The sequence below is a fragment of the Puma concolor genome, chromosome C2, assembly GCF_028749965.1.
Source record: "Puma concolor isolate L17-30 chromosome C2, mPumCon1.1.hap2, whole genome shotgun sequence".
Lineage (NCBI taxonomy): Eukaryota > Metazoa > Chordata > Mammalia > Carnivora > Felidae > Puma > Puma concolor.
The window spans coordinates 5,206,107-5,231,298 of record NC_141675.1 but is presented as its reverse complement, the minus strand read 5'-3'; the positions used below and the strand labels follow the sequence as shown (position 1 = coordinate 5,231,298).

The following is a 25,192-nucleotide window of genomic DNA, read 5'->3' as shown; positions in this document are numbered from 1 at the left end:
AGAGACTGAGGATGAGGGGGAAATGGTAACCCAGAGTTCCAGGCTTTGGGAAGGGTGAGGAGGAGTTGTACAGAGCCCTTTAGGAAAGAGCGTAGAAGGAGGATGACTGTTCTTGACATGGACGTGACAATGACGGGGATAACGAAAGACTAGTCCTGGTTCACTCAAGGCAGACGGTGATGGCGACCGTCTGTGTTGAAAGGGTGGAAGTGTCTGGGAAGCATGGCTTTCCTCCCAGTGCAGAGCTCGCCCTTTCCCCATTGGGGGAGTGGCGTACTTGGTCCTCGAGGATTCCCCTGGCCACTGCTGATGGGGTCACAGCGAGGGAAGCCTTCTCTTCCACCTGGACCCCTGATCCTCGCGTTCACCCTTGACCCTTGATGATGAATGGTGAAGGAGGCCCGGGGAGACTCACATCTTGGTCCCAGAGGCAGCTCCCCATCGTAGTTCTGAGCTGTGGTGCTCCCCAGACCTCTGCTGATAAGAGTAATAAGCATTTGGGGAAACATGGCTCTGATTTCTGGGGGAGGGGGCAACAGACCCCTGGGACCAGTGTTTTAACCTTTTTGTTTCTCTGGTTTCCCCATCCCTTTTGATCTTTTGCGCTTTTTTTTTTTTTAAGTTTATTTACTTAATTTGAGAGAGCGCAAGAGAGCAAGTGCATAAGTGGGGGAGGGGCAGAGAGTGAGGGAAAGAGAGAGAAACCCAAGTAGTCTCCACACTGTCAGCGAGGAGCACAACACAGGGCTCGAACCCACAAACCATGAGATCATGACCTGAGCTGAAATCGAGTCGGATGCTTACCTGACTGAGCTACCCAGGCACCCCTCTTTTGCTCTACTTTTTAAAAAACGTTCTTAACTTTATCTTTGAATACTTCTGTTGGGTTTCGGTTTCTGCAGTCATTTCCAGGATGCAGTTATTTTCACTTATCCTGATAGCTCATTGCTTTGTTTTCTGATTTCTTCTGTGTGCATAGTTCATTTCCAAACAGATGCTTTTTTATGTGTATCATTCGGCCTTATGTTTCAGGGAGAGCTAAGATGCCAGTGGGAAGCTTTAAGCGTAGGTCAGTGTCTTGGTGAAGTTGATGTGGCAGGGTGTTTCGTTCGGGTATGGCGGTCTTGACTTTAGGCAGATGGTCTTCTAGGGAGACGTGCCCGGGTCCCCCGTGTGCGGGTACCAGCCTCGCCATCAGCATTCTGGGAACTGAGGCTGCACCGGAGGCCTGAGCATGGGGTACGTGTCCATTCGCCTCATCTCCTTGTTCCCCATGTGCGGGGCTCCTGTCTCCACCGGGCCTTGTCTTTTTCCAACCCAGAGTTCCTTTTTGTTGGATTTTTTAGTTTCTTCACTTTGCCAATTGAGAGCAGCCTACAGCTTTACGAAGGTATAACTGGTACGCAATAAGCGGCCTGGGCGTAAAGGGTAAAAAGAAAGGTAGCTACCGTCTTCGTTTCCGCGGCTGCCATAACAAAGTACCACGAACTGGCTGGCTCAGAGCAACAGAAATTTCTTGTCTACACAGTTTTGGAGATTAGAAAATGCCCCAGGTGAGGCAGCAATAGCCCGGTTGGTTCCTTCTGAGGCTTCTGAAGGGCAGTCTGTTCCACACTTCTCTTCTGGCTCCTGGTGGTTTGCCGGCAGACTTTGGCATTCCGTGGCCCGTACACGGCCTTCTGTGTGTCTTCACAGCGTCTTCCCTCTGTCTGTCTCTCTTCTTATGGCATTCTTTTTGTAAGGACACCAGTCGTACTGGATTGTGGGCCCACTCTATTCTGGCATGACCTCATCTCAACTAAGTGCATCTTCAGGGACTCCCACTTCCAAGTAAGTTCACATTCTGAGGTACCGGGAGTTAGAACTTCGTATGAATTTTGCAAGGACACTACTCAACCCTTAACGATACCGGTGACACCACGACCACAGTCAATATGGTGGAAATATTTGTAACGCTCAAGTTTCTGTGTCCCTTGGTGAACCTTCCTTCCTGAGCCTCCCTCTCCCTAACTCTCCAGGCAACCACTGGTCTGCTGTCTATCACTGGGGATTAGTCTGCATTTTCTGGAGTTTTATAGAATTAGAATTCTACACTATGTACTTACTCACTCTTCTTTTGTGTGGCATCTTCCACACAGCACACTCTGCTCTCCCTCCTTGCTGGATAGTAATTCCACTGTCTAGATGTGCCACAGTTAGTTAATCCTCCTGTCACATTTGGGTTATTTCCAGTGTGGAGCTATTACGAATAAGTGACTATAAGCATCCTTTATTTTGGGCACAGTAAGGTAGATCAACTATGTAGCCAACTCAAAAACAGATTTGCAGTTATTTTTGCATACTAATATATTTAAGCCAATATTTAAGTTTTAATGTTAATATGGAATACCTAATTTAATATATTAATTAAGTGTACTTCTCAATTTTAATATTTAATATGAACTTAAGTTTTAATATTTAAGTTTCCTGAATACTTAACGTAGAATATGTAACCTAATTCTAAGACAAAGCAAAAGCATCTAACTCCCCTTGGAATTTTATTAAAAATGGAATTTTAGGGGTGCCTGGGTGGCTCAGTTGGTTGGGCGCCCAACTCTTGATTTCAGCTCCGGTCATGATCTCCCGGTCTGTGAGATCAAGCCCCGCGTTGGGCGTAGCACAGAGCGCAGAAGCCGCTTGGGGTTCTCTCTGGCCCTCCCCCGCTTGTGCGCGCACTCACTCGCTCTCACTCTCTCTCAAGATAAATAAGAGTTAAAAACAAAAAAGCAATTTGATGAAAGTAGTGAAGAACACTGAAAAGACCTGTTGCAGCCGCCTACACACGATGGGGCTGCTGCCATCGGCACACCTGGTCCTGGGGCGGGGTCCTTCTGACGCTGCTTTACAGCTTGTTGCCAGCGCCTCTGGCAGTGTGGCCCCCGCGGTGGGCACTCCAGTTCTGGGTGCACGACCCGTGTGGTCGGTGAGGGCCCGCGGTGTCCTTCGGATCTTGTGACGGACCCCTCCTTCCGCCGCAGATCCGGAGGCTGAAGCTGCAGCTGGAGGAAGAGCGGCAGAGGTGCTCCCGCAGCGAGAGCACGGCGGCCGACCTGGCGGGGCTGCACAACGGTTCAGACCTGCAGTTCATCGACATGCAGAGTAGGTCCCGGGGCCGGGCTGGCGCCACGGGCAGGGAGGCTGTGTTCTAGGCGGGGGGTTGCGAGCAGGCCGCCGGCCCGGGGATGGCGTTTCTCTAGAGGAGCCATGTTACAAAGATCGCTCGGTCCTCGGCGAGTGATTTTTGTTAAATTTGGTTTGCTGGAGGGAATTTCTAAACTTCGCGTTTTAAATGATGCGCTGCTTAGGTCAGAAGTACAAGTAATGATTTAGAAGTCGACCCATCACATTACCCACGTTATTGAAAAGCATTTCTTTCAGCAAATGTTTATTAAGCACACGCACAGAGCCCTCGGCAAGACGCAGATAGACCGAGGGAGGCGGAGCCAGGGCCCGCGTTCAGAGGCATGATCAGTGTTAGAAAAGACCGTGTAAATCAAAGCGACAGGGAAGAAGTCACAGTTTACTAAGGAGAGTCATGACGGAGGTTGCTGGGGACTTCAGTCAGCGGTGGGAGAGCGGGGCACCCGAGGTGTGGCAGCAGGAGGGAACCCGGGAGGCGGGAAGGTACAGGAAACTGGAGGCTCCTGGACGGGGGTCAGCAGGGCCACTGAGGCACGGACAGGGCTCCTTGCTCCATGTTCAGCCTACGCACATCGTGGGGTGAAGGGTACATTTTCTTCTCCCCGGTCCAAGGGAGGCTTGGATCGGTGCCAGAGCTTCTCGCAGGAGACTCGTTCTAGGGCCCAGGGCGCTGGAGATGCTGTGGCTGCCCTGCGGGCATCCGTGTCTGTCTTGGAGACCGCATCGTCCTCTCCCGGGCTGCAGCGGGTGTCAGCGCCTCATGGGTCATACCTTCACTCCCTCCGGGAGAGGATTCATTCTCTTCTTCTGTTCTAGGAGATGCCAATAGACAAATTAGTGAATACAAATTTAAGCTTTCAAAAGCAGAACAGGATATAACCACGTTGGAACAAAATGTAAGTACCTTCTCAGTATGGTGGCGAGAGATTTAAAGTCCCTTTGCAACATCTAAGTGGCCGACTCCAGGAGTACCTAGGTTTCTTTGGGGTGGGTGTCTCTGCAGTTGGATCTCTGTAGAAGCTCTGTAGTAAAGAAGAAAGCCAGCAGGAGAGACCCCGAAGGGCACTTCAGCCTTCCGTTCGCTATTGAAAACGTAGAAAACCGTAGCTGTAATTCTGTTTTTTCCAGATATTTCAGGGGACTTCAGGAAGTCTCTTAGTTTGAAAATCCCTTATTCTACGTTTCAAGAAGTCTAAAAGCTTTTCCATTAGTGTGTCTGATCCTGCAGTGTTACTTTGGCACTTAAACAACATGTCCATCGTAAACCTGACGTGGGAAATTGGCCCTATGTTGACTGTCCGGCTGTAATCCTCTCAGGGGACACTTCCTCGTCTATAAATAGCCGCTGGGTTCTGAGAGGCCCTGTGACTCACCGTGAGGGGACAACTTGGGATTTGTGATGACGCTGCGTTTCCGTGGTGGCTGCAAGCAAAGGGCTCCCGGTGTCCGTCAGCAGAGGCCCGTGTTCTCTTGTTGACAGGTCAGCCGACTCGAGGGCCAGGTGCTGAGGTATAAGACCGCCGCCGAGAATGCGGAGAAAGTGGAAGATGAACTGAAGGCGGAGAAGAGGAAGCTACAGCGAGAGGTACCTGCTTTTGCGCGCTCACGTTCCTAAAACGTAAAGATCCTTCGCGGCGTCACGAGTTGAATCCTGGGTCCAGTCCTAAGGGAACAGCGGTGGGTCTCTCCCTGTTCCGTGGTGGGTTTTGACCTGCACGGTGACTGCCATTTATTTACTTGTATGTTTCGGTCAGTTCGAGACTAAGGAAGAGGAGAGGTTTCCCTTTTGTTTTAGCGCCGGTCTGTTCCTCCACCTGCTGTATGTCTGTCCTTTCTGTGCGCCGCCAGCGGGTCCCGTGTCGCAGACAGGGGCATTGAAGTGGCACCGGGTTTTGTGTGTGACCGTGTCAAGTGACCGGGCTCTCCCTGTCCGCAGTTACGAACGGCACTGGACAAGATCGAGGAGGTGGAGATGACCAACAGCCACCTGGCCAAGCGGCTGGAAAAGATGAAGGCCAACAGGACAGCACTTCTGGCCCAGCAGTAGGAGGCGCCTCTCCGCCCGGGAGCCGCGCCCGGGGTCCCGCCCAGAGGGACTTTCTGTCCATTGACACAAACCCCCTTCTGTACTGTTTGAGTCTTGTCAGTAAAATAGCCACCTTTGTATTTTATAATTTATGAGAGAATGAAACAGGTTTGAATCTTCATGAATGAACGCTTTGGATTTCGTTTGTAATTTGATTCTAGACTAAGAACTGGTCCGTGCTGTTTTTACTTTTTATTTCCATAATTGTAGAATCGAGTTTACTCACCATTTCCCCCAGCGGCCTCCGTGACGGGGCTCTCGTCACGGCGAGAGGACGGCGGTTCTGTGAGCGCCCCGTGAGATACTTGGCTGGAGACCTCGGGAAACACAAGTGCCTTCTCCACGGTGCAATTCAGACTTCAGTCCTCTCCAGCGGTCAAAGACACTTACCCTTCGTATCAGATAGCATTTATATTTTAGTGAAGAAACAGGTTCACACGTGGGGAATGTATGTTTCACTCAAATTTCTATGTTTGGAGGAAGAAGCCTTTTTTTGTAAAATATTTAAATTTATATAAGAAAATGTTAGAAAAAATACGGATACGGGGAGTGTATATAAAACTTGCTTTATTGCATGTGGCCGGGGAAGTCCAAAGCCTGACGCTCTTAAGGTAAGAGTAGGGCCCTTTGTCGTCAACATCGCCTGTGCTGTATCTCGTGTAAAGTATCTCATCTGCTGCTGATTTGTGGAATGAAACCTCAGACGAGCCCGGCGGGGGGGTGCAGTGGGGGGGGAAGTCGGCCCAAGACCCTATTAAACACACCCTCTTGCTGACCACAGCTGGCTCCTGACACATTCATTTTGTTACGGGAGGCTTTCAACACATCGGGGCAGCCACGTCCCTCTTACGCTGGCCCTCTTCTCCTCCTCCTCACGGAAAATAATCTGGAATATACAGCTTTTTAAGAACTTCAGTCGCGTCTTTAAACGTACCCAGTTTAAGAGGCTTTTATCATGGAGCCACTTTGCAGGATCCGTGATTCTCGTCTGCCCTCAGAATCAAGGTGTTTGTGGAGATGGTGGTTGCATGTTCACAACAAATACCGCGAGAAGTCTTAGTCCAGGACACGTAAGATAACAAAGTTAGACTTGGAATTACATCCTGAAGCTAACTCGGATGTGAAGAAAATCTCTGCGAATTACCCTCTGCAGAGCAGTTAGCCTTTTGTTTTTAAAATATGGAACCGGTGTCGTGAGTCCGGGGGGATTTCCTACATATTTCTTTCGCAGCCGTAGTAGTGGGACTCGGGGTAGGAGGGGTGGGGGCCCACAGCTGGAGCCAGCACACCGTGAGGTGACCCCTCCTCGCCCCGCCTGGGCCGCTCAGCCTGTGCCCCGCTGGGCTCCCGGAGGGCCGCTGCTGAGACGCCCTGTCAACTTTTTGGAAGTTCTACGTGGTAGAACCTGATCCTGCTTCTTCTGTGATACAACAGATTTGTCTCTTCCAAAGGGAATGGTTCCACTTTTTCTTAAGGGACGGTTCCCTGTTCTTTCCATGGAACGTTCTTTACTGAGTCTTGTCATCTGGATTTTACCTCAAAACTGTAGGCGTTCTTCCCGTGCACACTGCACATTTCTGTGAACCAGGCTAGTATTAAAGGCATCTGACGGTAGTGGCACATACGGCTCGGGTTTGTATTTTTACATCATCCTTCGGGTCAGAATAATGAGAACTTAAGCTGGTAGTGTTCACATCCCTTAACAAAGGAGGCTGGTTTAAAACGTGCACCAGTTACAGATTCCGTAAGGACTTCTGTCTTCTCTCAAGGTTTTTTCATTACGAATAAACTAATGAGCTTAGGTTACTGAGGGTGCTAACAGATCCTCGATTCACCTTTCTCCATACTCAGTGTCACCAGAGCCTCTTCTAGTTCAGGACTCTAGTTTTGGGGCTTAACCGACTGAACCACCCTGGTGCCCCAGGACCTGTTTTAATTTTTTTTTTTTTTTTCCAAACGTTTTTTATTTATTTTTGGGACAGAGAGAGACAGAGCATGAACGGGGGAGGGGCAGAGAGAGAGGGAGACACAGAATCGGAAACAGGCTCCAGGCTCCGAGCCATCAGCCCAGAGCCCGACGCGGGGCTCGAACTCACGGACCGCGAGATCGTGACCTGGCTGAAGTCGGACGCTTAACCGACTGCGCCACCCAGGCGCCCCCAGGACCTGTTTTAAAAGGCACGTGAACCAACATTAATTTGTATCACCCAGTATTAGAAATTTACCAGAATACACAAAGAATCAAACCAGAGCAAGAACTGAAAGATCTTCAGGGCATTTTTAGAATTACGAGATGCCCAGAGGGCTTTCAAACTACTTTGATTTTTTTTTTAACACAGCCAGGTATATTATAGGTAAAAATGGATCCAGAACCTTTCAAGTGTAATTCTTATCTTAACATTTATTTATTTTTGACAGAGCACGAGCAGGGGAGGGGCAGAGAGAGAGGGAGACACAGAATCGGAAGCAGGCTCCAGGCTCCGAGCTGTCAGTACAGAGCCCAACGCGGGGCTGGAATTCACGAACCGCGAAGATCATGACCTGAGCCAAAGTTGGAGGCTCAACCGACTGAGCCCCTCAAGTATTAATAAGGAATCGGGCGCCTAGGTGGCTCAGTCGGTTAAGCATCCGACTTCGGCTCAGGTCGTGATCTCGTGGTCCGTGAGTTCTAGCCCCGCGTCGGGCTCTGTGCCGACAGCTCAGAGCCTGGAGCCTGCTTCGGATTCTGCGTCTCCCTCTCTCTCTGGCCCTCCCCCGTTCATGCTCTGTCTCTGTCTCAAAAATAAATAAACGTTAAAAAAAAAAAAAAAAGGAATCATGTTAGGATGTGTCTGACAATTTATTTCTGGTCAGTCCACCAAGGGTGAAAGAATGCTACGGGTCAGAAGGCAGATGGGAGTCTTCAGCCATAAGACCTACCCTCATCAGGACACCGTGCAGAAACCGCACACCCCCGAGTCCAAGAGTGACGGTGCTTAACATCTCTCGAAGACTTTGTATAGATCGGGCAGGTTGGCAAGCTGTAGGATATTTCCATCTTCCGTGAAACGTTTAGGAGGCAGAAGGTGTGAGCGGAAGGCTTTATAGACGATGTGTTCCACAGTCCACTTCCAGGGGTTTGCTGAGGAGCCGGGCGTGTCACTCTGGAAGAGACACGTTAGATGTCACGAACCTCCCGTTCACCCTGCTCACATCCCGGTGCGCATGGTTTCCTGGCTGACGTGTACTGGGCCCGGGAAGTCTTGCTGGTTACAACGGGCTTTCTAGCCAGTGCTGGTGACACATCCTCTTTGGCCAGCCTCTCAGGGAGCCTACAGGCCTGAACGTGAGAGAGGAGCCACGGGGAAGAGACTTGCTCGCATGGAAACTTTGTTTCCATTTGGGAGGAAGTTTACTATAGAGGGCTCTAACATAATGTCTGATCCTGACGATGACGTCTGGATGGCAGCAGTAAGCAGGGCATTCACCCAGGCCCTTGTGTGTCCAGCCGAGCCCATCCGTAAGAAGGGCCAGGGACGCCGCCCCAGTACAGCCCTGCTTTCCCGGCAGAGCGGCAGTCGGATGCAGAAGGCTGCCAGAGCCGGGCAAGCGCGGGGAGGCTGACGTGGGACCGGAAGGCGGAGGCGACACACGACAGGCTAACGATGGAGACAGACTCCCATGTCTCCTCGGGATGGCCTGTGTCCTTCCATTTGACGGCGACATCGTTCCAGACCAGCAGAAGGAAGCAAAACTCACAAATAAAAGCTGACCGCCGTGTCCAACCCTCCCGTGCAGTGAAATCCTAGGAACTCGGGGACGGCCAGTTTCATCTCCTAAAGGTGGAGTGAGGGCCCGTGCCTGTCCCGGGTGCTGATGGGCATTATCACCACAGTACCTGCTGGCCTGAGAGGGTCGACTCCTCACATACATACTGCTTCCGAATGGAGTAAAACATAGCACACTCTTTGCTGAGGCTTTCAAAACATTCCTTTTCTTCATCCCAGTTCACCTGGTCCAAAGAGAATTCAACACCTCAACGTATGTACTGGCTTTAATAAACACCTTTCATTTCCAAGTGGAGATTGCACACCACTTAAAGCTTTTCAAATGTTACTTCTTAGGTGTTAAATCTACAGCGTAACTGCCGAGTACTGCCCGGGGAGGCAGGGGAAGGGGGCCTTGGGCTGTTCTACCCTCTTCATCATCCTTCTAGACGAAGGTGTGGCCCTGTGCCCTCTCCCTCCGGCCCACACACCTGGGGTCGGCTTGGTCACTTGCCTCGGTGGCTAGTCGAAGAATGAAGAGAGGCAGGCCCTCCAAAGGGGGCACGTAGTTGTCGATCAGCAGGGGTAATCCAATCAGGTTCCCTTCCTGCTCGTTTTCGGAAGAGAGGCCAACCAAGACAAGGGGACAAGAAATAACACGGTTACAGTTAATCAAGTTCAGTTTCCCGCTGCTTCCTCCGGGTCCTGTCCTCCTCCCTGCACTCTGGGTGGCCAGGTGCCCGACTGGGCCGCGCCCTGGGGGCAGGAGAGCAAAGCACTTAAAGCGAGCTTTCTGTATTGACGTGAGCCAGAACAACTATTTCTTTCTATATGCTCACCAACTAAACAACACTTGGAGATGGAAAGCCCCAAAGGTTAAACGAACAAGATGAAGAAACAAGGAAGGCAAGTGGCCTGGCATAATCTGTGGCCTGCGGGACCGTGGGATTCAGCTCTCCCTCACGTGAGTCCCTCACTCTGGGAACAGAAATGGGCATGAAAGAGTAAGAAAACGGTTGTGCAACCCAGAAATGCAAGCTGGGAGTGAAGATGTGAACATATATGCTCCGTGCTGGGGTGGGCAGCCTTTTCATCCTGATCTTGGACCAACTACCGAACTGGACTCTTACGTGAAGAATACACACCTCATCGATCTCCAAGGAGAAATAGTCCGCAAGCATCTCAGCCTTCTTCTTTAGAAACTCAACAATGTACTCAGCAAGTCCTTCTTTGGGGCCATCCTCCTCTGTCCAGCCACTCTCGGGACTGTCTAAGGCGAGCATGGCCAGGTCAAAGAGCGGCGCTGGCTCCTAGAAGGGAGAAGCGTTAACCGTGCGTCCCGGTGGCGCCTGAATTCCCTCCCATGAGACCACCATGGGTGTACGTGCCTCGGAGGTGCTGTGGATTTGCTTCCAGACCACAATAAAGGGAGTAAAATGAATTTTTTGGTTTCCCAGTGCATATAAAAGTTCCATTTACACGTCTGTTACACGTGAAACAGCACTGTGTCTTAAAAAACAACGTACATACCTTAGCTAAATTTATTGCTAAAAAATGCTAACCATCATCTGAGTTTCCACTGAGTTATAATCACTGATCAGTTTGTGTTGTGCACAAATAGGATAACAACAAAAAAGTCTGAAATGCTGTGACAGTCACCAAACTGACAGAGACACGGAGTGAGCACATGCTGCTGGAAAGACGGTGCCACCAGACTTGCTCTGCACAGTTGCCACAGACCTCCCCTTGGTAAAAATGCGATGTCTGTGAAGCGCAGCGAGGTGCAGAATGAAGACGAGGTGTGGCTGTGTGAACAACCACAAAACCATGATCGTGACGACGGGAGAAACCCCAAATCTAACACTCATTCTCCATCTCCCACAAAGAAAACACCCGGAAATCCACAAGGAAACCTTGCTCCTCCTCACTGATGGCCATTTCAACAGAGAGGTGACAGCCTGCTGAACAGGGCAGGGTGAGGCCCTGTGGAGGCACCTGCCTTCTGTGTAGGTCTAAGAACTCCACTTGCTTTCATAGTTCTACTGCCTCACTGATAACTAAAGCGACGGGGGAGGGTGAATAAGTTGGATGACATTCCAGGTAAATCATCGGATTAGGAAGACTGAAATACACGGTTAAAAATAAGATGCCTAAATTGTCTTTCATTTCTCCCCTTCTGTCATTACCGTGGCCATACATCTTACTTCTTTGCATGTTAGGAACCTACACAACATCGTTAGTAATTTTCATAATGGAGGAGTTGATGAAAGGACCTGACGATTCTAAACGTTTACACACTCAGTAACAGCTTTAAAGTCTACGAAGGACCAAACTAATGGAAATGGAAAGAGAAAAAGACAAGTTCACAATGATAGTCAGAGGTTTCAATACCACCCTTTTTAAAAAATAAACTGGAACAAGTAGACAGAAAATCAGGATCCATAAGATCTGATCATCACTGTCAACCTGCTATGCTTGCCATTCCTAGAACACTCTACTCAACGAGACCAAAATACAAATTCCTTTCAAGTGTGCACGGATCAGCACAGACCAGACTCTGGGCCATAAGACAAGTCTCAGTAATGTAAAAGGATTCAAGTATGTTCTCTGACCAAAATGGAATCAAATTAGAAATCAATAACAGATATCAAGTCACTGGAAAATCTCCAAGTCACTGGAAACAACATACTTCTAAATAACCTGTGGGTCAAAGAAGAAACCAAAAGGGAAATAAAATATTTTGAACAGGATGAAAACGAAAATGACTTGTCAAAAGTTGTGGAAGGCAGCTAAAGCAGCACATAGAGGAAATTTATTGGCACTTGAACACCTACATTAGGAAAGAAGATGTCAAATCAGTGACCTCAGCTTCCACCTTGGGAAATTTGAAACAGAAGAGCAAATTAAACCCAAAATAAGTAGAAAGGAAATAATAAGGATCAGAGTACATACCAGTGAAATAGAAAACTGGGAAACAATAGAGAAAACTCAATGAAACCAAAAGTCAGTTCTTTGAGATCAATACTATTGATAAACTTCTAGCCACACTGATTAGGTTAAAACGAGAGGACATACATTCCCAGTATTAGGAATGAGAGAGGATCTAAACATTAAAAGAATTACAAAAGGGGCACCTGGGTGGCTCGGTCGGGTAAGCGTCCGACGTCAGCTCAGGTCATGATCTCACGGCCTGTGAGTTCAAGCCCCGCGTTGGGCTCTGTGCTGACAGCTCAGAGCTTGGATCCCACTTCGGATTCTATGTCTCCCTCTCTCTCTGTTCCTCCCCCACTCATACTCTATCTCACTGTCTCTCTCTCAAAAATAAATAAAGAATAAAAAAAAATTTTTTTTTAAAAAGAATTAGAAAAAAATACTATGAAAAACTTCATACCACTAAGTTTGAAAACTTCAATGGACAAATTCCTTAAAAGAAACAAAAACCAAAGCTCAGTCAAGAAGCAAAAGACAACCTAATAGTTATCTATGAAAGAAATTGAATTTGTAGCTAAAACCTTCCCATGAGGAAATCTCTAGGCACAGGTGGCCTCATTGAATTTTACTAGACATTTAAGGAATAAACACCAATTCTACACAGAAGGGATGCCCCCCCCCAATTCATTCTATGAAACCAGTATTATGCTGATACCAAAACCAGACAAAGACTACAACAAAAATAAAAACCAGTATCATTCATGAATATATATGTAACAATTGTAAACAAAATTCTAGAAAATCTATTTCATAAACCATACAGAGAAAAGACAGATACCATATGTTTTCACTCTTATGTGGATCCTGAGAAACTTAACGGAAACCCATGGGGGAGGGGGAGGGAAAAAAAGAAAAAGAGGTTAGAGTGGGAGAGAGCCAAAGCATAAGAGACTCTTATAAACTGAGAACAAACTGAGGGTTGATGGGGGGTGGGAGGGAGGGGAGGGTGGGTGATGGGTACTGAAGAGGGCATTTTTTTGGGATGAGCACTGGGTGTTGTATGGAAACCAATTTGACAATAAGTTTCATTAAAAAAATTAAAAAAATAAAATAAATCTATTTCAATAACATATAAAAAGAATAATACATCATGTACAGGCAGCGTTCATTCCAGGATTTCAAGGTTGGTTTTTAACATGAAAACCAATGTAATTCATTATGTTAACAAATTAAAAAAGAACACCATGCAATCATCTTAACAGGTGCAGAAAAAACATTTGAAAAAACTCAATATCCATTCCTGAATAAAAACTCTAAGCAAGCAAGAACAGAAGGGAACTTCCTCAACCTCACAAGGGACATCTCATCTCTTCGTACAGCAGAAAGCATACTTGATTCTGAAAGCTGAATGTGTCTGCCCCTAAGATCAGGAACAAGAGAAGGATTTCCATGCTCACCACTTGTATTCAACATTGTACTAAGGGTCTAGCCAGTGCAGTCAGGGAAGAAAAAGAAAAGCCATCCAGACTGGACAGGAAAAATAAAAGTGCCTTTATTCATACAGAGGCCACGTAGTAACTGATGGAATCTGTAAGAAAGCTACTAGGACTCCTAAGTGAGTTTGTCAAGATTGCAAAGTACAAGATCAACACACGAAAACACCTGTGTTTCTATGTACTAGCAACAAACAACTGGAAGATTTTTAACATGGCATCTATAATTGTGCTGAAGCGTGTGAGATGCTAAGGGATAAATCTAACAAAAGACTTACTCCCCAAATTGATCTGTAAATTAAAGATACTCCCAAGAAAAATCCCAGAAGGCTTTTTTTGTAGAGTTTGTCACCCCTAAAAAGAAGACATAAACCTACATAGATAAATAGTAGTATTTTAATTCTAAATTAAAATTAAGCAATGAAAAAGTCTTGCAAGAAATGACCTGATATTGTCAGCTGGGGCTGGTTGTACTTGGGTCATGGGTCTTAGAGGATGTTTATTTCTATTTTTATCTCTTTACAAGTTTTCTTAAGTAGATATGTATTAACTTACATAACAACAAACATGTGTTTAAGCTTGGCTACCAAATGATTGTTCTGCTTTGTCTAAAACTGTTATAACTAAAGACACTTCCATCTACAAATCATACAACATAGACACTGTCCTAAGCATAGTTAGAAAAATCTAACATCCTGCAAATCAGATATTAGGGTAGAGCTATTATTTTCAGAAATGACCAGCTGTTGGAACTTTCAGAAGTGAGAAGCAGGAAATAAACTTACCGACAGCCTCAGAACACCAAAATTGGCAAAATCATAAATGAGTATCTGGTAGAACAGTTCTTCACTGAAAATAAAAATGAAGTGACTTTAAGGAAAGGCTGAATCCATGCTTGAGAGCCAAGCAGCCAGAACAAAGGGGAGAAATAACCCCTGAAACACGGATGGGTCAAAGGGACGCTTCCGCCTTGCTGTGGAGCCTTCTCGGCGGTCCACGGAGACCTCCTCCCCCTCCACAGCGCCGGGCCCACTGCGTGCTCCAGCCACGGCTTTGGCTCTCTGGCCTCCACATGCAGCTTAGAGCACTAAGACTAAGTCACCCATGCTCTGTCCCCACCCCCTGGTGCTGCAAGAGGCGCTTGAATGCTCTGTAGGTGAAATTTAAGGGATTTTTGTTTGCTTACCTTTTCCCCACTTACAAAGAATCCTATAAACCACTTTTTTTTTTTTTTTTTTAACAATTCACCATTAAAAATGGTGTGGAGTGAATAGGGAGGGTAGGAGAGTTGCTAAATAATCACCAGTGGACACAAGGCAGAATTAGACCACCCTGGTGTATGGTGTAGGATGATGCGCTGGCTGGCAACATTCCAGAAGCAGCGGAAAAGTACACAATGCACTGAACCCCTTACACGACACAGCACTGAAATAAATGGCACTTTATAGTTCTTAAGCAATCCGAACCACACAGGGCTGTTTAAAGACTTCTTTTCATTATCAGTCAAAGTAGACAAAGCATCCAGTACACTCGCATTCTAGTGGGGAAACCGAGGCACCCAGTAAGTACCTGACTTGTCCCAGGTCAGAGTTAATAAGGTGGAAAAGGAAGGAGCTGAACCCAGACACTGCACGCTGAACCTGGTTCTCAATCGGGGAAACCATTCACATTCATTACTAGCTGAAATTCTAGGACTGGCCTGGATTTCTGTTTGTGAAGTGAAAGACCCTGACCACAACCGTGATTTGGATGGAGCCTTGGAAATGCACTCACACATGCTGGAAAAGCAGGAAGAAGGGCAGGCGAATTCCTAGCACATTAGTAAGAGACCGCTCACCGGACAAGCCAAAGGATCCTCAAAGCAAAGACCGTGGACCTTGGACAGAGCCGCACCAAAAGGGCTTAGGAGGAGTGAGAGGAGTGAGTTCTTAGCCAGAGATGCACGAGCCTACAGTCGGCTGCACGAGGGCAGTTTCTAGGTGAGGGAGATCAAACTGGTCTCCACCTGTGTGCCGCCCCCAAGCGACGTCCAGTGGCCGCCCCGCTCACAGGCTCCAGAGGCTGAGGCAACCGCGGGGCTCAGTGGGCAGGGGCCCCACGGGGACAAGCGAGGTCTTGTAGATGCAGGGCGGCAGCACCCTCCCCTCTGTGCCGCCTACTCGAGGAGATACTTAATACAGCTTCTAGACTCACTAGGAGCTCACCCACCAAGCTCTGTGGAAACAATCAACAGAAATGTTGCCGGCTACATGCAGAGCAGCAAATGGCACTGCTGTGATCACCTTTCTGTGCTCGTCAGCCCCACAGGCGGGTGTGGTGGCGAGGGTAAGCCTTGGCTGTGCTCGCGGAGGAGGAAAGGGGGCCTCAGGTCTTCTCTCTCTTGCGTCCCACAGTACCCCGCTGCACACAGCAGATGCTAGAATTCACCAGCACCGAGCCCTAAACACCTGGTTCACCGGGGCCAACATTTACTGAGCTCCAAGAAGCTTCCAAACATTAGGCTTCTCCTGTCATTTCCTATCCTCACAAAACCCTGCAAGTAGTGATTTCCAAATTTGCAGATGGGAAATCTGAGACACAGTTTAGGAAAGTACCTTGTCCCCGGTCACATAAATGGTAAATGGCTGAGCCTGGATTTGAAACCATTTTCCGCCTGGACCTTTCCAAACACCTCATGCCTTTTGTGCCTGTGCCTGCAAGACCTTCCTTGTAGCGGCCCTGCTTTCCTCACACACTCACTCATTTACCTAAGTTTGGTGGTGTTGAGAAGGTACAGCTTGGTCTGATGCTGTGCCAAAGCCCACTGAGGATTCACGCAGCCCACGAAGGAGTGGTTGTGCAACATCTCTCGGAGAGCTGGAAGACAAAAAGCAGGTTACGTAATGACATCTGACCCTCTGCAGCCCAACACACCAAGCACCAGGACTAGAGACGACGACGCAACAAAAAGCTGCCCAAGGACGAAGGAATACTCGAAGATCACAACCTAAGGCAAAGCAAGGAGCCAGAGAAGTACTGTGAGGCGTGAAGCCAGGTTCACCCAAAGGCACCAGAGGAAGCTCAGGAATCACAAATGCTAGACTTTGCAGGCTCTGACGGGGAGAAAAAGAAAAATAAAAATCTAGGACTGGTTTGAAATGGGGAGGCTCACAGGAGACCTCTTCCCTGGCACGTGAAGCTGCACCTTCCAGCCAAAGAGAAGAAATACTGTGTCCCGTGCCCTCCAAGGGCAGTGGGCAAAACTCTACCCACCTCAAGTCTGGGTGTTGGGAGCAAAGAAAAACATTACAGCCCTGAGAATCTATAACCCCAATAAGCGCGTCACCTAAAACCTTGTATGGAGATTATAGCTTGACGTGATTCGGGGCTGACTGTTCCTCCAGGTCCCTGATAGAATCAAATGCAAACTCTCCGTTTCAATCCAGGCTTCAAATAATCCCCCACAGATAAAATACCAAGAACTAGCAGTCAAAAAATTACAAAACACACAAAGAATGCACCAAGAATTAGAATCCAGAAAAACCGCATGACCTCTGCAAAGGCTCAGAGACTGGAAATACCAGCAGAAAAGAGAAAATATGTATGTTCAGTATACTTAAGAGGGATTAAAATAGGGGCGCCTGGGTGGCGCAGTCGGTTAAGCGTCCGACTTCAGCCAGGTCACGATCTCGCGGTCCGTGAGTTCGAGCCCCGCGTCGGGCTCTGCGCTGATGGCTCGGAGCCTGGAGCCTGTTTCCGATTCTGTGTCTCCCTCTCTCTCTGCCCCTCCCCCGTTCATGCTCTGTCTCTCTCTGTCCCAAAAATAAATAAAAAACGTTGAAAAAAAAAAGAGGGATTAAAATAATGAATAAGTAGCAGGAGACTATCAGAAATGATCAAGATTTCCAAAAGAACTCAAATTTCTAAAAATGAAAAATATAATAATTGAAATTAAAAATCAAGACGGACTTCACAACAGATTAGACAAAGCTGGCAAGGTAATTAACTGGAATGTAGGTGTAAATAAATTATCCAGAATGCAGCATAGAGAGACAAAGAGATGAAAACTATGGGGAACAGCTTATGCAACATGGAGGATAATATGTAACTCGAGTTCCGGAAGGGGCAGAGGGCACGGGGAGAGACAATATTTGCTGACTTTGAAGACAAAGATATCAGAGACTATCCCAGAAGTGACATAAGACACCAAGCCTCAGCTCCAGGAGGCCCAACAAAACCCACATTTGGTGCACAGAGATACTGCAGGACACTAAAGAAGAGACCTTAAGGGGCACGTGGGTGGCTCAGTCGGTTAAATGTCTGACTCTTGATCTTGGCTCAGGTCATGATCTCATGGTTCCTGAGTTCAAACCCCAAGTCAGGCTCTGTGCTGCCAGTGTGGAATTGCTTGGGATTCTGCCTCCCCCTCTCTCTCTGCCCCTCCCCTGCTTGTGCCCTCTCTCTCTCAAAATAAAACATTAAAGAAAAAAAAAAAAAAAGAGTGCTTAAAAGCACTCAGAGACAAAAGAGAGACTACCCACAAAGTAATAAAATATAACACCGATAGCTGGATTTGCAGCAACAGTAGAAGCTGAAAAATGATAGAACACCTTCAATGCATTAAGAAAAGGTAATTTCTTTGCCAACTGGCAATTTCAATTGCCAATCTGGAATTTTAAAACCAGCAAAAACACTTTTCAAAATGCGGATGAACTGGACCAAAAAAACTCAGTTTGCCACCCAAGACCTCACCAAAGGATGTGCTTCAGGTAGACCATGAAAGATCTCAGGGAAAGAATTATGAGCAAATAATATTTGCTAATTCCAAACAAGCAGTAACATATTATGGAACAATATGATATCCACATGAAAACCATGAATCTAACACTGTCCACGAAAGACAAATTCCAGGAGGACTAGGGATTTACACAAAGCATTTTAGGAGGCAATGTAAGAGTGTATCTTTAATTATCCCAGAGTTGGCAAGGATCTTCTAAGTAAGATTTAAAAAGCCAGTCTGTAAAGAACGATTCATAAAATCTGCCTATGTTAAATCTAAGAATTTCTGCTCATGAAACAACTGTTTGTTTAAGAAAAGATGGATGAGTCCTAAACTGGGAGAAGATGTTTTCATGTAATGGATTACCATCTGGAATATATGAAGAACTCCTCGAATCAGTTCAAAAAGGCCAAAACCCAACAGAAAAATGGGCAAAAAACTTGAATAGGCACTTAAGGGGAAACATACTTTAATTTATTAGTACTCACAGAGATGCAATTAAAACTACCATTAGCTACCATTTCACAAACACTAAACTGGTAAAAAGTCTGACAAGATCAAATGCTGGAGAGAAAGCAGAACAAATCCAACAATGTGTACATTTATCCGACCCTTCTGAAAAACAATTTATCATCTTATGACCCAGGAGTAGCTCTCCTACATATATACCCATAGCAAGCTTCCAAACCTGCGTGCCAAGCTCTTGAATCTCCTGTGTCCAAGAGTGGGGTGGAGTATGAGGAAGCAGGGATGAGGCCATGTGAGTCTCTAAATGTCCCTCGACAGCAGAGTGAATGAACAAACGTGCAGTAATAGTCACTAAGTGGAAACTATTACATAAAAAAAGTAAACCAGAGCTATATGTAATAAAATGGACGAATCCTAGGAACATATGCGTAGATACATACATATATATGTAGCAAAAAAACCACAGTATGATTCCATTTATGTAAAATTTAAAAAAAAAAATTTTTTTTTAACGTTTATTTATTTTTGGGACAGAGAGAGACAGAGCATGAACGGGGGAGGGGCAGAGAGAGAGGGAGACACAGAATCGGAAACAGGCTCCAGGCTCTGAGCCATCAGCACAGAGCCTGACGTGGGGCTCGAACTCACAAACCGCGAGATCGTGACCTGAGCTGAAGTCGGACGCTTAACCACTGCGCCACCCAGGCGCCCCCATTTATGTAAAATTTAAAACTTGCAGGCTAAACAAATTTTTTAGGGCTACAAATAGGGGTGGTAAAAATAGATTATAAAGAAAAGAAATAACAATCACAAAATTTAGGAAAGTGGTTACCTTTAAGGGAAAGGGAAGGGGGTGGATTAGGGAAGAAGCACGTAAGAGATTCAAAGGTGATCAGCAATGCTCTCTCTTCAGCAGATGTTCACATGTTTTCCTCTACAGGTCCTATGTAAATATTTTATAAATTTGATTTTGTATTTACCAGTGTGTGTGTGTGTGTGTGTGTGTGTGTGTGTGTGTGTGCGCGCGCGTGTGCGCGCACGCGTTTTAAATGGAAGAGCAAAAAATACCACCACCAAGAGGGGAATGGGGGAAAGCGGTTTGGAAACCACAGAAAAGGGTCTGGGGACAGCAATAAGCCTGTATATCATGTTTTCACTACACAGCACTTTTCTGTTTAAGCTTGGGCACCACAAGTGAATTCTCATATTGTTACATAAGTTCTGTAATACTCTCTGTCCCCCCAACCCCCAGTAAGAAGAGGCTTTTTTTCCCCTTCATTTGTAGAATGAAGCATTCCCCTGTTACCACTGGAAACTCAATGTCTCTACGGGATGTTCTGCGTAGGCGGGAAATGATTATTTTAAAAGCTGGAGAACATCAAATAATCTTGAATAATGAGGCACTGGAGGAAAGAAAAGCAGTGTAATCCACTAAAAAAAGGGTCAGAGATTTTTCCACACAGATTTCTCATGGAACCCTCTGGCGCATCCCGGCTAGTGAGGCGCGGCCCTGCACCCTGGGCGGGGAAGGCAGGAGGGGTCTGCTGGCGCCTGGCATGGGGCCCCCACAGGTGCTCCTTCATGCAGATGGGACTCTTCTTCCCTGGGCTTCCTGAGGCTGCTCGGCCCTCTTCACCACCTCTTAGCTGGACCTCGAGCACCCCGATTTCACGCTTCCTCTAAATATCTCCACAGCCTTATTAGTCCGCGGGCACTTCCCTGCCATTCTGCCGGCAGCAAAACGGACACGATCCCTCTGCGCTTCAAGGCCAAACCACACATCTGAGTGTTCGATGGAGGCTCTGGGTCTCAGTGTGTTTTTCCGAGAAGCAGCAAGTAAAGCCAAACCCGATGGAAGCGCGAGCAGTCCTCTACTTCTGAGCGGCCATCTGCAGAGCAGAAGCTCGGCGCCCCGCAGGCCCGCCTTCCAGAAGCCAACGGGTGCCCAGCCTGTGGCTGCTGTCGGAGATGGCCCAGAAGCTCTCCCAGGCTGGTCTCTCCCTGGGCTCGGCTGACGTGGCCTTCTATCTGTGACAGAGTATCTTTTGCCTTACCTTAGGTGGTAGCCGGTTACTTACTAAACACTCCCCACAACACCCTGGTGTCCTGTAGGGCCGGGGTCAAGGCCCATTCACCTCACTTTCTGCCTCAGGGCTTGGCATCGAGCATCTGTGCGGAGAAGATACTTGACAAATGTCTGCCAAGCTGATTTCCTGTACCGAAAGAAACTATCATCTGGGGACAGGCCATGTAAAAGGATGAACATTTAGACCCAGGACTGTTCGCCAAAGATCAAGAAAGTGAAACTGTGGATAAAAAGTGAAGCACATTTTTACATTCGAATGACAGCAAAAGACATTACGACATTCCTTATCCTCATAAATTAACAGATCAAAATTACGGGACTAGCAGTAGGTTTAGTCATTACTAACCTGAGATGAGCCTAATTCCATGCAGCATCCAGTTAACTGGAAACTGGGCCAAAATTTAACCTCATTTCTTGACTGAAAGTGTGCCCACCAGGAGTGGGGAAATCCAGGAGACTCAAGAGAGTTGTCTGAGGGTTCAACTCTGACATCCTTCACGATAAAGATTCACCTCCCGGGCTACTCCCCTCAATCCTGAGTCCACCCACCAGGCACTCTGTGGACACCAACAGGGGAGTGCGAGAGACGCGATCCCTGCACAGACAACACGATCGCGTATTGCAGATTATTCGTAGATCGAATAATCACACGAATAAGCACAACTAAGGATGTTGCTACAAGGAGGGTATCCCATACTTCTTTCCTGGGTTAGCGGCACAGCCAGCCTCTGCGGGGGAGCAGTCAGGCTGTTGGTCTGCTGAGGCCGGTGGCCCACCTCACCAAATCCGAGCTTCAGGGAAATCCCGGTACAGCATACACCTCAAAGACCAGCAGCTTCCCGCACCTAGGGCTGTGGGGGTGTAAACCACACACCAGGGGACAGGACCCAAGGCAGAGGTCCTTCCCCCTGGACACGGGCTGGCGCTGACGAGGCCCACACACGATATCCTAGGTGTTCATCACTAGGGCCCAGGAAGGCTGTTGCAGAGCATGAAAACGATGCCCCAAAAAGGTGAACAAATTTCCGAGGGGCTCCAGCAGCGCGCTTCCGGCTCCCTCCACTCCCAGACCACGGGCACTACTCCTCCTGTAAGCCCCTCCCCGGCGCATCTGAAAAACCAGCCTCAGATGCGGGATGGGATCATAAGGTGCACCTGCCCACACAGGCAGGTAGGTGATTGTTTAGCATCTGAATCCCGGGCCGGCCACCTCGTGCGCAGGCCGTGCCAGTCACGACCCACCCTCACCAAGGCGTGTCCCTGGGCCTGTTTCTGACCGCCGCGATGTTCCAACTCATCTGTCCTCTCCATCTCCCATTCCACGTCCCCATCTTCAAAACACCTAACAGCAGCTGCTCTCACAGGGCGATTCTAGTTCAATGACATAACGTGTACAAAGACACAATTCGGGAACATCTAGATTCATCAACTGAGCCTCAGCGACGGACGCTACACCTGATCCAACGTGATGCGGGTTAGCTTGACGCTGCACCAAAAATAGTTTGCAGCCAGTCAGAAGTTTCTCGAAACCTGAACTTTAAGTAGCTTGCTTTGCACGAGGGAGACAAACCCTCAAGGAAGACTCAGTCACCTCCAAGTCTGAGGGAGGCTGTCAACGAAACTACTGTGAGCAAGCCTGCTAAATAAATCAAGTTAACAGCCCACTGCTCTTACATTATTTTAAACGGTTGTGAAAGTCCCCAGCTTGAAAGCCATTAAACGGAAGAGCAACCAGAACAAATCTTCGCGGAAACAAGAGCCAGAAGCCAACTGGCAGGACCTCAGTCACAGGAAGCGTTTACTCTTTGCCACGTGTGGAGACACCTCTGTCTTTGCCCACGTGCGGACGAAGGGCCAGAGTGCAAAGAAAAGAGAGAACTCGGCAAGGCAAACGGAGGCCTTCCTGAATTTGTTCACACAGGGGATGACTGAGACAGAGAAAGATGGAAGGGGCCGCCGAGTCACGGCAGCCGCTTTACAAGGTTGAGGAGTAGTGTGGAAAGTGCTAAATTCACCTCAGCCCCTCAGGACGTTATGAGTTAATCCAGGTTGTCCTATTTTAAGACACAGCGTTGAAATGTGACTGCTCTAATCAAGAAATGAGTTGCACGTGAAAAATGGAAAGGCCATGGCTGAACCGTGTGGCCTGCAGTGCGGACCTGCCGTCTGGAGCCCGGAGCCGGGTCGTCTACACTTGAAGCACAACTGACTCATTAGGTGGTGACAGCTCTTTGGTGGGGCCGCTGTTACACTCCTCAATCCCTCCCTGGTCAGTTCACGCCCAGGAGGGCGCTAGCCCCCTTTAATTCCTAAACCACATTAGTTAGTTTTGAAGTAGCAGGGACCAAAATGGAGCTTCTATACTCAAGGATTATGAAAAGCTATCTCTGAGGAAGATGATGTTGACTTATGTCTTTATCTTCAGGATATAAAAGTACCTACTGAGTCTTTACTGTGTAACAAGTCTTTTACTTACATTTTATCTCTAATCAACACAATCATCTTCAAGGGTAAAACCGATCTCATTTTACAGATGAGGAAAACCTGGGGCACAGCAAGGTTAAGTCACAACTTTAAGGTCACACAACAGAAGCGGTAGGGCCAGGATATCCACTCAGAGCCCTGCAAAGCCTGTGTGCTTCGGCAAGAGCACGTCCCAGCGAGGCTTAAGATCAAAGAATCTTGCTTTAATAGGCCTAAGAAACAAACTGAAGATAGTTTCAATGACTGCCTTACTCTGACTGCTGGGTTTAAGGAGAATACCGATGATTATAATTAAAACCAAAGACTACTTTTCCCTTCCCTACCAGGTGAAAATCATGTGTAAGCTGCTGCTGCAGGTTAATAAAGGGAGGTCTGCTTGGCACACTGCGGTGGCCACCCTGACATAAATACTTCCTGCACTTCCAAAACCTTCACGTTCTGGCCCTCGGAGACCCCGACGGACCTTGGCACTTACGTACTCTCATGTCCCCGCTCGTTAATTTCTTCCTGGAGGCTCAGGACACTGGTGAGGTTGATGATCCTTCTCCGGGGAGTACAGGCTGCTGTCATTCCCTTCCGGGAATCGTCTTCCACCATTTCCACATCAGAGCTTTCCCGGGGCCTCTTTCTGTGATGACGATAAGGAAGCCAGGGATTACCATTCTTAAAAATTGTGTTTTTAAGTCAGCCAAATTTTGTGTATGCATTTGGAAGAGGGGACAGCTTCTTGTGCTGGCTATGCACGTCTGGGGCGGGGTCCTTGTGCGGGTGGCAGGCCAGCAAGATGGGTCTGTTTTCTAGCATACTGTGTGTCGGCCGACCCTGCGGCCCCAGCAGCCGGCCCCGCACATAGCAGGACTCTGGAGTCACTCGCCCTGTGGGCTGCGGGGCCTTGAGCATATGCGCTGACCTTGCCAAGTTTTGCTCGTTCAGTCCTCTATCAGACATGTAGAGTGCCAGCTCTGGGCAGCCACGCACAAGGCAGACAAGGTGACTGCCCTCACCACACTTACTTTCCAGCTGGGGAGTCAGAAAGACACAGAAAAAAAGCTCATTTTAAGTAGCAACAAATACTAAGAAGAAAACTAAAAAGGTAACACACTGATGGGGCAGTGAGAGGGCCTCTGGCAAGAGGTGACATAGAAGTCCTGAGTGACAAGACGGCAGAGTCTTCCTAGGCCCAGAGCACGGCGAGAGTGAAGGGCGGAAGCTCAGGCAGTTCAGATCAGGCACAGAGCAGAGTGGCCAAGCACCCCGTGGGACAGGGAAAGCGGGAGGCTGACGGGGAGGCAGGGTGGATGCACCCAAGTGCAAGGGGAAACGCTGGTTTTCAGCTAAGGAGTGATAGTTTCATTCCTGGTTTCAAAAGTTTCTTTTGACTGCTGTGTGGTAAAGAGCTGGTGGTGTTACCTCCCCCGGTGACAAACGGAAACATAATCCTGCCCTGCAGGGCTGCTAAGAGTGTGCATACAGTATCCACCACACGGCATCTTCTCCATAAGTGGCGGCACCCTTATTATTCTCTGGAAACAGCCCTCCAGGTGGTCTTGCCAGACCGACTTGGCAATGGGCAAACTGGAGTCCAGTAACGGGTCCAAATCCCAAAGGCCAATTTAGCACCGGGGTCCCAGTGGCCGGCCACGGTGTGGATGGGCAGCCCTGGGCAAGCACCTGGATGCCCAGGTGCGGCACCCAAGCCCGCAGGTAAGGAATGTCCGCCTGGGGTCCCAGCACCGCACCTCTGGAGAGCATACCGGGTGCATGCTGGGAACGCAGCTAAATGTCAGCTGTCGTTACCGTCCACCCTTCTCCCGCTCTCACCGCCAGCCTGTGGGCTTAATATGAACTGGGAAAATGCATTTTTACTGAGAGGAGTGGAATGAAGGAGAACGCCCTGGATGTTTTAGGGTTGTCTCTAGTCGCCTCTGCTATTGGGGCTGTATCAAAATCCAGTACTAA

At 48.0% G+C, this 25,192-nt stretch overlaps 2 protein-coding genes across 34 annotated transcripts in view; one reads left to right on the top strand and one right to left on the bottom strand.

Moving 5' to 3' along the window:
* Window positions 1-6,886, top strand: part of LRRFIP2 (LRR binding FLII interacting protein 2) — a 107,545-nt gene extending 100,659 nt beyond the window's left edge. For all 24 annotated transcript variants that reach the window (XM_086720401.1, XM_086720400.1, XM_086720421.1 and 21 more), the window contains 4 exons: window positions 3,018-3,138; window positions 3,997-4,076; window positions 4,661-4,765; window positions 5,117-6,886. In XM_086720401.1, the coding sequence (XP_086576527.1) occupies window positions 3,018-3,138; window positions 3,997-4,076; window positions 4,661-4,765; window positions 5,117-5,227 (417 nt within the window). In that variant the 3' untranslated portion in view covers window positions 5,228-6,886. The remainder of the gene's footprint in view (window positions 1-3,017; window positions 3,139-3,996; window positions 4,077-4,660; window positions 4,766-5,116) is intronic.
* MLH1 (mutL homolog 1) overlaps window positions 3,408-25,192 on the bottom strand; it is a 49,154-nt gene continuing 27,369 nt past the window's right edge. For 7 of the 10 annotated variants that reach the window (XM_086720396.1, XM_025912960.2, XM_086720395.1 and 4 more), the window contains 7 exons: window positions 23,713-23,861; window positions 16,184-16,292; window positions 14,222-14,285; window positions 10,158-10,322; window positions 9,527-9,619; window positions 9,144-9,257; window positions 8,087-8,409 (listed from right to left, as the gene is read on the bottom strand). In XM_086720396.1, coding sequence (XP_086576522.1) covers window positions 8,242-8,409; window positions 9,144-9,257; window positions 9,527-9,619; window positions 10,158-10,322; window positions 14,222-14,285; window positions 16,184-16,292; window positions 23,713-23,861 — 862 coding nt within the window. In that variant the 3' untranslated portion in view covers window positions 8,087-8,241. Of the gene's footprint in view, window positions 4,203-8,086; window positions 8,410-9,143; window positions 9,258-9,526; window positions 9,620-10,157; window positions 10,323-14,221; window positions 14,286-16,183; window positions 16,293-23,712; window positions 23,862-25,192 lie in introns of those variants that run through there. The other 3 variants (XR_015255935.1, XR_015255934.1, XR_015255936.1) reach the window with 3 other exon arrangements.